Source organism: Bactrocera oleae, chromosome 4 (genome assembly GCF_042242935.1).
Source record: "Bactrocera oleae isolate idBacOlea1 chromosome 4, idBacOlea1, whole genome shotgun sequence".
NCBI lineage: Eukaryota > Metazoa > Arthropoda > Insecta > Diptera > Tephritidae > Bactrocera > Bactrocera oleae.
Window position 1 is genome coordinate 2,780,323 of NC_091538.1, and position 12,727 is coordinate 2,793,049.

Consider the following 12,727-nt stretch of genomic DNA (forward strand, 5'->3'; position numbering starts at 1 on the left):
TTTCTCAATTTGCTTGTTACGTATACCTCAGTCCATTTAATCGCACACCAAGCAATTCCAACAACTGTAACTCACATTCCTATTGACTAAGTCATTGCAGGTTTTTCACAAGTATTTGACGTCGCATACTTTTGGAATTCGCACTTTGCACTATAGCGCACTCGTTAATGTTTGTGAGTATGAATTCCACCTTCATTAACGGAAATTCGATGCCGACAAGCTGATTGCGTCGCGTACGTTTTGCGCCGCTCTGTGTCTTTCCATTGCTTATGGTTGGCCTCATAAAATGATAACGCACTTTTTAGCTTAGTAACTTCTTGTTCTACTTCTGCTTCTTTTTCCATATTACTTATTTTGATTTGTGCGAAAGTATTGTACCTTTTTGTTATTGTTGTGTTATCAAATGTTATTGCTATATGACTTAATTAATGCGTAAAACATGCGCGTTTGATGCGTTTAAGTATTAACATGCAAACTCTCGGTTTCAAGTGTGTTTATTCTCATTTGCCCACTTTTAAAACGTGCAACCTTTTTTTCTCGCTCATCATATAAATCACTCTCGGCACATAATGTTTTTTTGTGAAGTTTATTGTGATATGTTTTTAGCATTATCTTCATTTGTTCGGCTGATTATCAGAACATGGAAATCAATCATTGTAGCAAGTAGTTCGATATGAGGTGTAATGGTGTAAACAATGTTATCGTAAGGCGCAAGAGCCTTGATTATTTTAGAATTCGCTATAATTTTCCTATGTGGACTTATGTGCCTATGGGCTTATGCCATATACACATGTATGTATGTAAGTCACTCAAACCAATTTTTATGATTTTTTAAGAAGATAAGCAGACCTTAACACTAGAACTACGAAGATTTATCATATACCTATTTTGAATAGGTCTCTCCCCCTCTAAAAATTAGTAGCGTCAGAATAAAATAATCTATAATATTATTCTATACACAAATTTAATAAAAATCATGACATTATCGTAAAATATTAAATAGAAATAAAGAGGAAATGGTATAAATAAATGATGCAACCGGTAATTTTGACCGGTTCGTAATTCTAGTGTTAATATATGTTCTACTTAAGCTCAATACTTTTCTGATAGACTCACATTTGTACATAGATATTTATACTTGAATATATGTTTTCATAAATACTTTGGAACATATTTCAATTCTCCTCTCCTAATAAAATTATACACACTCAGAATCACTCTTGCTTGCATAGTTAATTTTTTTGAATTCTCATTCTTCTGAAATATACATTGCAATGCAGAATATTCTTTAAAATTCTACGCATAAAACGCATTTCTGTATTTAACATTCCGCTCCTAAGTCAATTTTAAAGCAATGTAAGCATAACAGCAGTTTAAACAAAATAACTGACCAATGGCTGTTAAATTGCTGTAAAGAAAACAGCAGTCTCCCAACACGTTTGCTGCGACATGTCTGAGATTAAAAAATTCACAAGTGAAAAGTTTGATGCGAAAATCACTCAAACTTGTTTTAAGGCACTGAAAAGACCATGGAATACAAAAATTGTGTTAGCATTCATTGCAACCAGTCAGAAAATGTTAATGTTCAATAAATTGCTGTTAAATTCTCTGTTAAACAAATATGAGCTGTAAATTATAGCATTGCATTAAGTCTGTTAAAGTGATGTGGACTTTGTGTTTCAATAAAAATTTAATCATTAAAAAAAACATTTAAATTCCGCTACCGGCTATATGCATATGTATGCAGTTATATGTATTCATTTATAGGTATACATAGGTATTTGTATATCAGAACTAGAGGTAGAAATATATTTTGTTTAAAAGAAAAGCAAGAGTTGGTTAAAAATTGTTAGTATTAATTTTGTTTTTTTAAGTTGAGTGCCTTTGATGAAATTGATTGCTAATTTTTATATATTGGCTCTGTGCATTTCATTTTCTCATATCAATAAGTGATCTTTACTACTTTTCTGTTCGCATCACTTCTTTAAGCTTAAAATAAAGCTTAATTGATGGCTTAATAAATTTGTGAAAATCTACACTTGAACTTAATTAAGTGGCCAATGCTTATCAGTGCGTTTAATTAAAATAACTGCGAGTTGGCTGTAAACGGCAGGAAGTTTTAATTTAAGCAAATATATTTGCGAGCAATTTCTCCAGAAGCGAAATTAATAAAAAAACCAAATGCAGCTAGAGCGTTTAATTTTGAAATTAAATAACACTTTCGCAAAATCAATACTTAAAGAAACTTAAAACATTCCGTTTTTAAAACATTTTCCATGCACACACACTCATTATTACAACAAATGGCACTTTAATTTCTCTTTACTTTCATATTTATCAAGTTCATCGAACCCCGATCAATTGTCGTCCTTTGGCTTGTTAACAAATTATCATGTTGTTAGATGCCAGGCGATGCAATCAAGCATGTCACATAAATTATTTCGTTAAATGTCACAGATGTTCCTCCACACTTTCTACTTTCTATGCAACATTTCTCGCTAACGAATTAATGAAATGCCAATAAAAGTGAGAAATTTATTAGAGAAATGAGCGCGTGTGTGGAGAAATTCAAGCGAGCAATGAGATCGTCAAACAACTGTCATTTGCTGGAACAACTGTGCGAACAGTGCCCTTAACCGATAGAATGCGAATGTGCAGAGAGCTGTTAAGATGGGTTGTGGAGAAAGCGTAGATGTAATAATCCAGCTAAGGGTGCAATATATAAAAAAATCTAAATATTATATTTTCTGCAGTAAGCCGTGGAATGTATACAACTCTTAATAAATAAAAATTACTTCGCTTGTATTGGCGAATATGTGTTGTAAGTAAGAGTCTCCATTACACACGCATATTTTTTACATGCTCCCTAAAGGACAACTGAAAATAACTCTCCACCTTGAGGAGGGCGTTACAAGGTTACAGCCTTTAATATACATTATACTAAACAAACACAAAAGCTTAATAAAATCAGCAGTGTGCAAACAGTGCGACAACATCTACCAAAATTCACTGCGCAAATTCGACACCAGCGCAGACCAATCGATTGCAGCACCGATCGCGCTGATTGCAGCGCATCGCATCGCATTTTCGATCTTTAACAATGACGGTAAAGACGACGACAACACGCATGCGCACCGGCTACAGCACCGACTACAATCGCAGCCAATTTGTGCTCCCCCAATTTAAGGAATCCCGCAAGTGTTTTTACTTTATTTTAATGCCTTGGCGTGAATTTCCTTGGAAGTGGACGGCAGCACTTCACTACGCTGTCCACCGCTTCAACATTGCCATTTCAGTATGTTCGCCTGCCTGCCAATGAACGCGATCAACTAATTCCACGCCTCAGCCTCAATTTTCGTCGGTTTTGCAGTATTTATTATTTGGACTTGTCTTTTTTATTTGGCGGCAGCGATTTCATTTTTATTGCACACATTTTTTGACGCCCACCGGCGGCTGTTCAATGCGCGATCAGTTGGTATGTATGCTACGCTTGTGGCAGGATCGATTTGGCTGTGCGCTTAAGCGAGCGATCAGCGTCTCACTTGCGCTACTGCAATCGATGGCTCGGTTGCTTGCTTGTTGTTGGTTGCATTGACGTTTTTTGGTAGTTTTTAATTTTGCTCCTCCACCTTTTGTTGGTTTATAGTTTGCTATCTGATCGATTTTTTACCACTGTGTTTTTGTTTGCAGTTTTTTTGGCTTCACTGTATTATGGTCTTGACTTTCGTTTACGGGGTTTCGCTGGCTTTCGTTGCTTTGCATGGGGATTTACTGCTTTTTTGGGAATTTTAATTAAAATATTTCTCACAGCTTAAAATATTTTTTAGTTTTATATTTATTTAATTTCCTTTTTTGTTTTCGCTATAGTTTTTGCTTTCGAAATTGTGTTGAAAATTTGTTTAACCGTGTTCTGTTTGGAAATTGATAATCTCTTGGCGTACGCACCATAATTGCACGAGTTACGAATTAAAATTTCTTTAATTTTTAATGAGCTGCAAGGGCTTCTGAGAAGCTGCGTGTACGTAGCGCTAAAATGGAGCGTAAGAGTTGAAATGTTGATTTGTTGGGGACCAACAAACTGTTTAATACATGCTCTCATTGCTAGAGTAAATTTAAGAGGGTGTGAAACATTTAATGCCTCCCTCACATTCTACGTTGGCTACGTTTTTTATAATATTGCGCTTTGCGACAAACTCCTTGATTACCTTTTGCTACCGTAAATACATTCTCTATGCGTAAGACTAACTAATAAAGTTGTCAACATTTTCGTTAACAATCATTGACTTGTAGTGGATAATCTCACTTCAAAAACATTGTAAAAAACATAAGCAACTCTTAGTTTCCAAGCCATAAAGTCGTTACAAATATTATGGCGAATTTTGTAGCCCCAAAAGAAGATTCTAATAAAAATGTTACACTTTTTACGATTGCAAAGTTTTATACACGGCAATAAATCTAAGCGAACTGCAGTCAAAAGCGCACATCTCGCAGCGACATAAAGAGTTCACACGCACGAGTTCAAAATATTTAAATTTGTTGTTGTTAATCGAACACTTCTGCAGGCAGCCACTATACGAATACCATTCTTTGTAAACTCAGCGCTCTGTCAACTTGTCACATGACCGCTTGTGCGTTAGTTTTGTCAACCCGTGCGGTGGCGCCATGCTGCCATGCCACCCTGTGGTGCGAAACACGCATAAAAAACACTACAAAGCGAAAGCAAAAGCAAAAACAAACGTGTCTTGATTGATTTCTAATGCCGATGCAATTTTGTAGCAGCTCACTTTGAAAGAATAGAAATTCTGACTTTCTGCAACATTTTATTTAGTGTTTATTTATGCGGAAAAATGGTTGGTGGCAACCAATAAATATAAAAACAATAACATGGCGGCGCTTCTCAAACAAAATGTCATGTGACAGCGTGTTGGTATTGCAAGATAAATATCTCTGCCAAGTGGTTCTTAAGAATTGAGCTGCAATAAATAAATGTAAACAACTCACAACCACAAAAATAGTTGATGAGCTGCTAGTGTTTACAGAAATGGAACTATTTTTAAAAGCCAACTACTGTAGGTCACTGGTTCCAGCAGTAATACATAAAGCATGACTTACATACACGAATTTTTCTTAAATTTTAGTGAAAGATTAGAGATTAGATTACGACCGTCAACGTGAGGAATGGCACGCTCTGTCAAACTTTCATATTAATTGTCAAAGAAGAAATAAATTGTTTAAGGTCTAGATGTCACAAACCGAACTCAGCTGTTATAGAAACTTTGACGTCAGCTGGTTAAAGAAAAGCTTAGCTCTAAGCTATTTTCGTTGATTAACAGCATAAACAGTGTTAGACTGAGTTCTTGTATTTTGTATACTGATTTTTTTTTTTATATATTCTTCAGTAGTTCATGAAGTTCAGTCTATCAGCCAAACTCGCTATACAACGAAAACCCGTTACATATTCAGATGTCAAATAAAATGTTTCTCGCAGTGTACACATCTTCATTGTTAAACATAACTTTTAAGCTTTTCATACGTCAATCATTTAATGACCAAAATATCAAAATATATACTTACCAAACTGCTATCATAAATTTCCCAACTGACAGACTGTGATGATGCGAAGACGTCAAACTGCCATATAAGGTTAAACAGACTTATGAGCTTATATAGTTACATATATGTGCATATGTATTAGTATTTATGTATGGAACTTTACGAAGCCGCTATGCAAACTTATGTATGTAAAATTTAAAGATAAAAATAACGGCGCACTAAATTATGACATTTAATTATAATAAATTTTGGTAAAAATGTGTGTGTGTGTGTATGTGTGTATATTGAAGCCAAAATGTCCAAACAAATGGCAACAAAAGACGCACGCACGCACACGCAAATGCGTAAATTTTAATATTTGTAGTGCGCAGGCGCAGGCGCACCATTGGGTATGCATAATTAAAATGCTGTAAATTTAAAATAAATACCCACTTAAGTCAAAGACTTTGACGTGAGCAATGATAAGATGGATCGATGAATGCGAGCACGCATAAACGGCAAACAGCAAAGCAACACCACAGTGGGCGTTCGATACCTACATAAGTGCAGATATGTGTGTGTGTGTGTGTGTGTGCAAGAAAACAGTAAATACGAACGTGACACTGAAAGTTTAAAAAACACAACCATAAATGCTTTGGCGCATATTTCGTGTGCACAATAGAAATAATGGCAATGAAAGTGCTAATTGAAACGCAAATAAATAATTTACATAATGACTGGCAAATGTTTTTCAAACAGTTCAACGTCTCAAAATAATTACGAATCAATTTTGCCGAAAAGTGCGAAACGCAACAAAATCTGAAATGCAAATATAACAACAAATTACTAAAAGCTGGCACTAAATAGACAATGCCGCCAGCTGCCACATTCACACCGCAGATGCCACCGTTGCCAATACCGCACCCCAAATTCACCTACTGAGCATATGTATGTAGGTGGAAACTTGCGGCAAAATCACAACAAATTATTATCCGCTTGGTGGTAATTAGTTAATAAATATTCAAAAATTTCCAAAGTCTAACAGCTCACCCAAATCATGTAATGTAAATAACGCACAATTACTTATTAGTTTTGTTGCGCACGCGCAGACGACGTGAGAAGCGCGCTGCCGTCAGCTGTGAGTGGGTGGCAAAACCACATGTGCCACCTGTCATACAAGCACAAGCTCAATCGTTTATATTTTTTGTCAATTATTTATGAAGCTACCAAATTTGCATTACAAAGTTTACCACGTTTTTCTGGTAATATCTGTGAAAATTCTTATATACATGCAAAAAGGAATTCTATAAATACTATTTTTATTTACAGTAATCAAATGATCAGTTGTCTGTCAAATACTTATTTGGCTTTCACATATTTATTGGTATATAAAAGTACTAAGTAGTGCTAGTTGAGTGCTCTAAAGTGCGCTATATGGCCGACAACCATCACGGATGTCATGGATTCACATACACTCCACTAGCATCACAAATGTGGAGCAAGTTTTTTCTAAAAGTGGTTGCCTTTCAACAAGTCATATGAAATCTTCAGGCCTATTTTTAACATAAAACTCAATACTTATGATGCTTCTGAAGAAAAAAAGTCAAAATAATTATTTTCTAAATTTTTTAGTACTCCAAACCAACTAAGCACTCGTATCTTCGTTTCTGAATAATTATGTTATTCTGTTATCTTGTATTTTATGAATTTTTTTTGCAGCTTTTAAAATAAAATCATTAGTCTCTTTGGCGAATATGCTTTCTTATCACTTTTCCTGCTTTTTTTGTAAAGAAGAAACCGTTGCAGGATTTTCGGAAAGACTACTCGATTTAATCACATTAACACTTCAAATAAAGCGCCAAAAAGACTCAATGACCTCTCCCTTTTCATTCATGCGATATCACTGAATGAAATCATGTTTCGCCCAATTACTTAAAAAATCAATGCTTGTTTGTAATATTTCAATTTCAGCGAAAAATCAATGCGCAATAACAGTGTTTACAACAACCAATAATAAATAATAATGGCAAACACATATACAAATAGAAGTTTGCTCAAAAGAGTTAGAGTAAAATCAGGTCTGTCAAAATATATGCCAAAGCTGCTACCAAAGGTGGTAAAAAGGCGCTCATTCTTTCAATAATCCTCAGTTGCCACCTGCCACTACATGTAGAATTAAAATTTAATAAAAAATTCCAACAACTAACAAGCAAAAATATAAATATAAACAGTCTACTAGTGTTATAACTAGCAGATGATCATATTTATCGCCATTCAGCTCGCTCTCCAATTCACATCCGTGTTGTATTTGTACTTCATTCAGCAAATACTCTACAACTTGACAATAAGCAGCGCATACACATAATGCCATGTGGCGCATATGTGTATTTTCCATTCGAAATCAAATGCTCATTTGCTATTTAAATTAACGTGAGCGCGCGAAATAAATCGCATTCAAATAAAAAAAAGTATTAATAATAAAATAAAATATTGTTAACTAACTAATAGCAACAATAGAACACGCAGTAGAGATATGTATGGTAGTGACCAGTGAAGATGGTAATCCTAAGGCTAAGGAAGTCAACCAACACCAAGCTGCTTGCAAACGTCAACACTCTCAGCCGTTTGCAGAGCGATGTAATAAGTTATTTATTTATATGTTTGTTAATATTTATTTATTTTTTTTTTAATTATAAACACACACGAAACATAATAGTAGATCTAATGAGCAATGAGACTGAGATCAAACATATAAACAACACATGCGATCTCAGTAAAATACGATATGTGCGACCTCCAATATTTAAAAGGCTTATCGGCGTTTTATTTTGGCATATTTTTATCTTTTCTCAACGCTTTATTGAATGTCCTTGTAATATGAGATTTTAAGAGACGCTATAGAGTCAAATGAACAGCGCTGTAGGAAAAACTACCTTAGCTTAGTGGAAAATTATACATACAATATTACAATATTTCTTTGATCTCTTACGCGTAACTATCCAGCGCTCTTAGCTCTAAGTCCTTATATTTTTATTAAAACAGAAATGAAACAACAATATATGTATATTGTTAGCTGTTTTCTGATTTTCTCATCCAATTTTTGATAAACCTGCTGATAGATATTCACTCTTTCGACGTAAATAAACACTCGAAAAATGTTTAATTTTAGAGTTTGTGTTAACGAAATCAATCAATACGATAAGCACTTGAAGGAGCCCAACTCAGTGCATTATTGCAATTCTATAAGTATTTTTTCTTGAAATATAGTTTTATTTTTGTTATTGAACCATACTGTTCTGTCAATCTTAACGCTTCAACAGTGGTCTCCCTTAGTTTCGCCAATCTGCTTTAATGCTTTAAATCGATCAGCACTAGCATATATTATATAATATTATATTCTCATTCGTGTTTGTCTCACTCTACATTTTGCTCTCTCAGCTTTATTTTTTATTATGTGCAATTGCATTTACGTTGTGATAATTTTAAATTTCAATTTATTCATGATTAACGTTTCAATTTTTTTTTTTTTACGATGTGTATATGTATATGCTATATTCGCTTACTACTCATCTCGCACAAAAAGACAAAATACGGATAAATTTCGACACAAATTCCTTTCTCGATTAGAATTTAAGTGTGAATGCTTTGCGCAAATAAATTGCAGCGAAATTATTAAGAAAATATCAATATTTCGATTTAATTGCAAATCACTAAATATGGTTTAATACATATGTCTGTATATACTCATATGTGTGTTCATATGCGCTTTTATACATTCTATAGAGGTGTGTGTAAACTAATATTAAATATAGCAGTAAAGGTTAAAGTACGAGAAAGGTTGTGAGATATGTAAATACATTGTAAAGATATACAACTATACGCGTATGAACCCAGTCGTCAAACGAAATAAGCAATTTTTTGAATGAGTAATTCGGTTCTAACTACTAACGAGAGATACAAAAAAGTTATGATTTAGGTATTTTTGGTTTTTACTTACATCTCTGCTTTCTAACGAACAATTGCGGCACGTCTAGAATCCTCTAAAAACTAAATTGATTAGATATAATAGTTATCTCACGACTTTTCTTTAAATTATCTTAAAATTAGAACCTGCGTCAGCATTTTTTGGTTGTTGTTTCTTGAGCGGTTTTAGTGGAAATTCCATGGTTTATATAAATCAGCTGTTAAAATATTGGAAATAATTTTTTTACTGAGTTATTTGGCACACAAATATTTGTTTAACTGTATTTAGACTGAACAAAAACAAAAAAAATTTGAAAACAAATAGACAGGCTGAGTTCAAAAAATATTTGGACTGGGTTTTTTAAGCTAAATAAATGTAGACCCTGCTATTGAGGAATGTGGAGACAAAGAATAATATAAGCAGGAAAATCCCAATAGAAAATGTTTAGACAGATTGGCACTGAAATGTTTCAGCACGAAAGCTATACACTGCACAAAATTTGAAGTTATTTCTTGACAACTTGTGTCACTTCTCTGGATCACGAATGGAACACATTTTCAGTGGCTTTATGTTTAGGGATTCTTATTTAGATGGTTGTCTAATAGTTGTATACGTTTTCATAAATTTAACTTTTAGTTATCCCAGACGTTCAGAAAGAAATGGATGCATCAAATCTCAGCTGACTGCCGCACTTTAATTTTTATTCGTATGATTTTTAGCTAGAACTTAGGTATACTTATCAGACTCGCACAGCCAATATTAATGCCGACTAGAGAATATTGCCTCATAATGAATTATGTTAATTGTCGCAGAAATATTAATTTGGAAATCCAGCGATTGCATATTTATGCAACTCTAATGGAACCATTCTATTTTATTGTCACCCATTTTGATACCGATACTCATTTAACTTAATAAATTAGCTACGATTTGCATAAAAGTCTTGTATGCAATAATTTCGAAGATTTATTAACTCCAAATTCGCTGAATGCACGAAAAAAAGCCAAGTCACACGTTTATATTCGTTGGCGCCACAAACCACCGCCAGCATTCCGAAATTGGAAAAATAGCTACAAATTAGCAACACCAAAAAGCACAACAAACACAATATAAAACAACAATTACTAAATAAACAAAAACAAAACAACGCTAAAGAGGTGACAATCAAATGGTCAAATGATCAGCGCGCACTAACTGACTTACGGCTGGACTCAACGACGGCAACAAACGCTTTTGTGTGGGCAAATAACAAAATTAAATTTTCCAATTTACAGGTGGACCGACACGCCCACATAAATGTACAGACAGACGGAAAAACTAGCAAACGCTAGCAACGGCAAATAATTGAAAACTGACACACAAATGTAGCATGTACAATAGTAATAGAATACTTATAAATATTTGTCGAAAAAATATGCAGCGTAAAAAAATTCGATATTGGGAGAACAACGGCAAACAGCGGGTGATACACGGCACCAGTAGCGTCACCTTAAGCGGCACTAGCGACACCAACGCCACGCGGTTCACCACAACACCGCCGGCGCTTGGGGTATATGTCGGCCTTACATACATACATAGGTACATACATATGTACATATGTATGTTCCGTAGTGCGAGTGTCATAGTTGCCAACGGTGTTGATGTAGAACGTGACTGGGCAATTTGTTGTTGTCAATATGTTCACAACTGTTAATAATTTTTTATGCAAAAATAATGCCAAATTGTACAAGTTTAAATGGACATTTCGTACGAACTTAATTAACATTGAATAAATTCGAATTGTTAATACCCAATAAAAAAGACGCATGGCGGTGTTACCAGTTAATTCGACACTCTTAAATACTTATGATTAGGGATTCAGTTTTTAATGCTGAAAATTATTTGGAAATTACGAAAACTATGTTCGAATTCTACGAAATTATAAAATACTATATAGTGTTCTCAAATTTCACTGCACTTGCCGCATCCGGTTTATATTATATGCGCGTTTAACGCTAAAAGTTTCAACAGCCAACAGATCGCGTACACCCTTTTTGCCAACTAACATAAAATTTTGTCGAAAATTTTAGGTAAAATGTTATATATATATGTTTTTTTTTTTGCTTATTTCATTTTTTATTTATAATTATTTTTAATTTTTTCACATTCCACATTTTCTTAGCTCTTGCTAATTTACTGCGCAAATATGAGTTATTGCTTAAAATATCGGAGGTGTAGCTACTTATGCTCCGGCATGCAATTTCAGGCTTCCGCCCGACTTTTCTGCATTTTGGTGGCGCAAATAAATAAATAATAATTGCAAATGCAGCTAAATTTAGCTGATCACAGTCAGTGCGCTCTTATGCCTTTTTGCCATTTTTGGTTTTTTTGCTTGTTGACATGCAAATACTTTACTTTACTGTTTATGATATTGTTTTACGCCTGTTTTTGTTGTCACTTGATACTAACAACTTGCACCTTGAACGTGAGGAATCGAAACTTTGTAAACTTATAAATATATACTTAAGTTATTAAAACGACTTTTGCCTGGCATTTTCTCAATCTAATTAGATGCATGTATTTATGCTCAAGTGCATACAAATTTGCGTAGCTTTTTAAATATTAGTATAACTTATTTTACATACTAATTATTATTGTCTCTCTAATTAGAGACATAACAGAAATGCCAGACACAAATATTTTCGCGTTATTGCCGGTTAAGCAATTAAAATTCCGACTTTAGTGATTTTCTGCGTAAATGCTGTCAGACCCTTTTGTGCTGGTGGCTCCGTCACACAAAGTTTCCTGAACCTAAAAAAAGATTTTTAAATAATAAACACTTTTTTTTGTAAGTTGGTTAGCGTTTCTCATCTTTTTGCCATTGTATTTGTGAAGGGTATTACAACTTCGGTTTAACCGATATTAACGTGTTTTCTTGTTTAATATACTCACAATAAACGCAAATATTTTTGAAAAAAGCTATGCTATATGGAAAGTAGAGAGCTTTCACTTTTTATCCATATTTTCTGTCCAATTTATCCAACAAAATGTAATGTTTTATATGTCCGACCTCCTCTTACAAGAAATAAATGTATGTTGCAGCATAAACTGCAACGAATGCAACTACTCATGCTTTCCGTTGTGGCCTAAAGTTGCACAATACATAAAAATACATAAAAACGAAAAAAAAATATAAAAAAAAATAAACACTCGAATTCATAACTTTCAATGCAATTACGCGCATAAGTGAAG

At 33.9% G+C, this 12,727-nt stretch overlaps 1 protein-coding gene and 1 long non-coding RNA gene across 6 annotated transcripts in view; one reads left to right on the forward strand and one right to left on the reverse strand.

The window, feature by feature from the left end:
* pyr (pyramus) overlaps positions 1-9,551 on the reverse strand; it is a 57,603-nt gene extending 48,052 nt beyond the window's left edge. Inside the window, exon 1 of one of the 2 annotated variants that reach the window (XM_070108354.1) lies at positions 9,530-9,551. In XM_070108354.1, coding sequence (XP_069964455.1) covers positions 9,530-9,531 — 2 coding nt within the window. In that variant the 5' untranslated portion in view covers positions 9,532-9,551. Of the gene's footprint in view, positions 1-5,574; positions 5,604-9,529 lie in introns of those variants that run through there. The other variant, XM_070108352.1, reaches the window with a different exon arrangement.
* LOC138857017 (uncharacterized) overlaps positions 1-12,727 on the forward strand; it is a 293,806-nt gene that overhangs the window by 266,659 nt on the left and 14,420 nt on the right. The window lies entirely within an intron of this gene.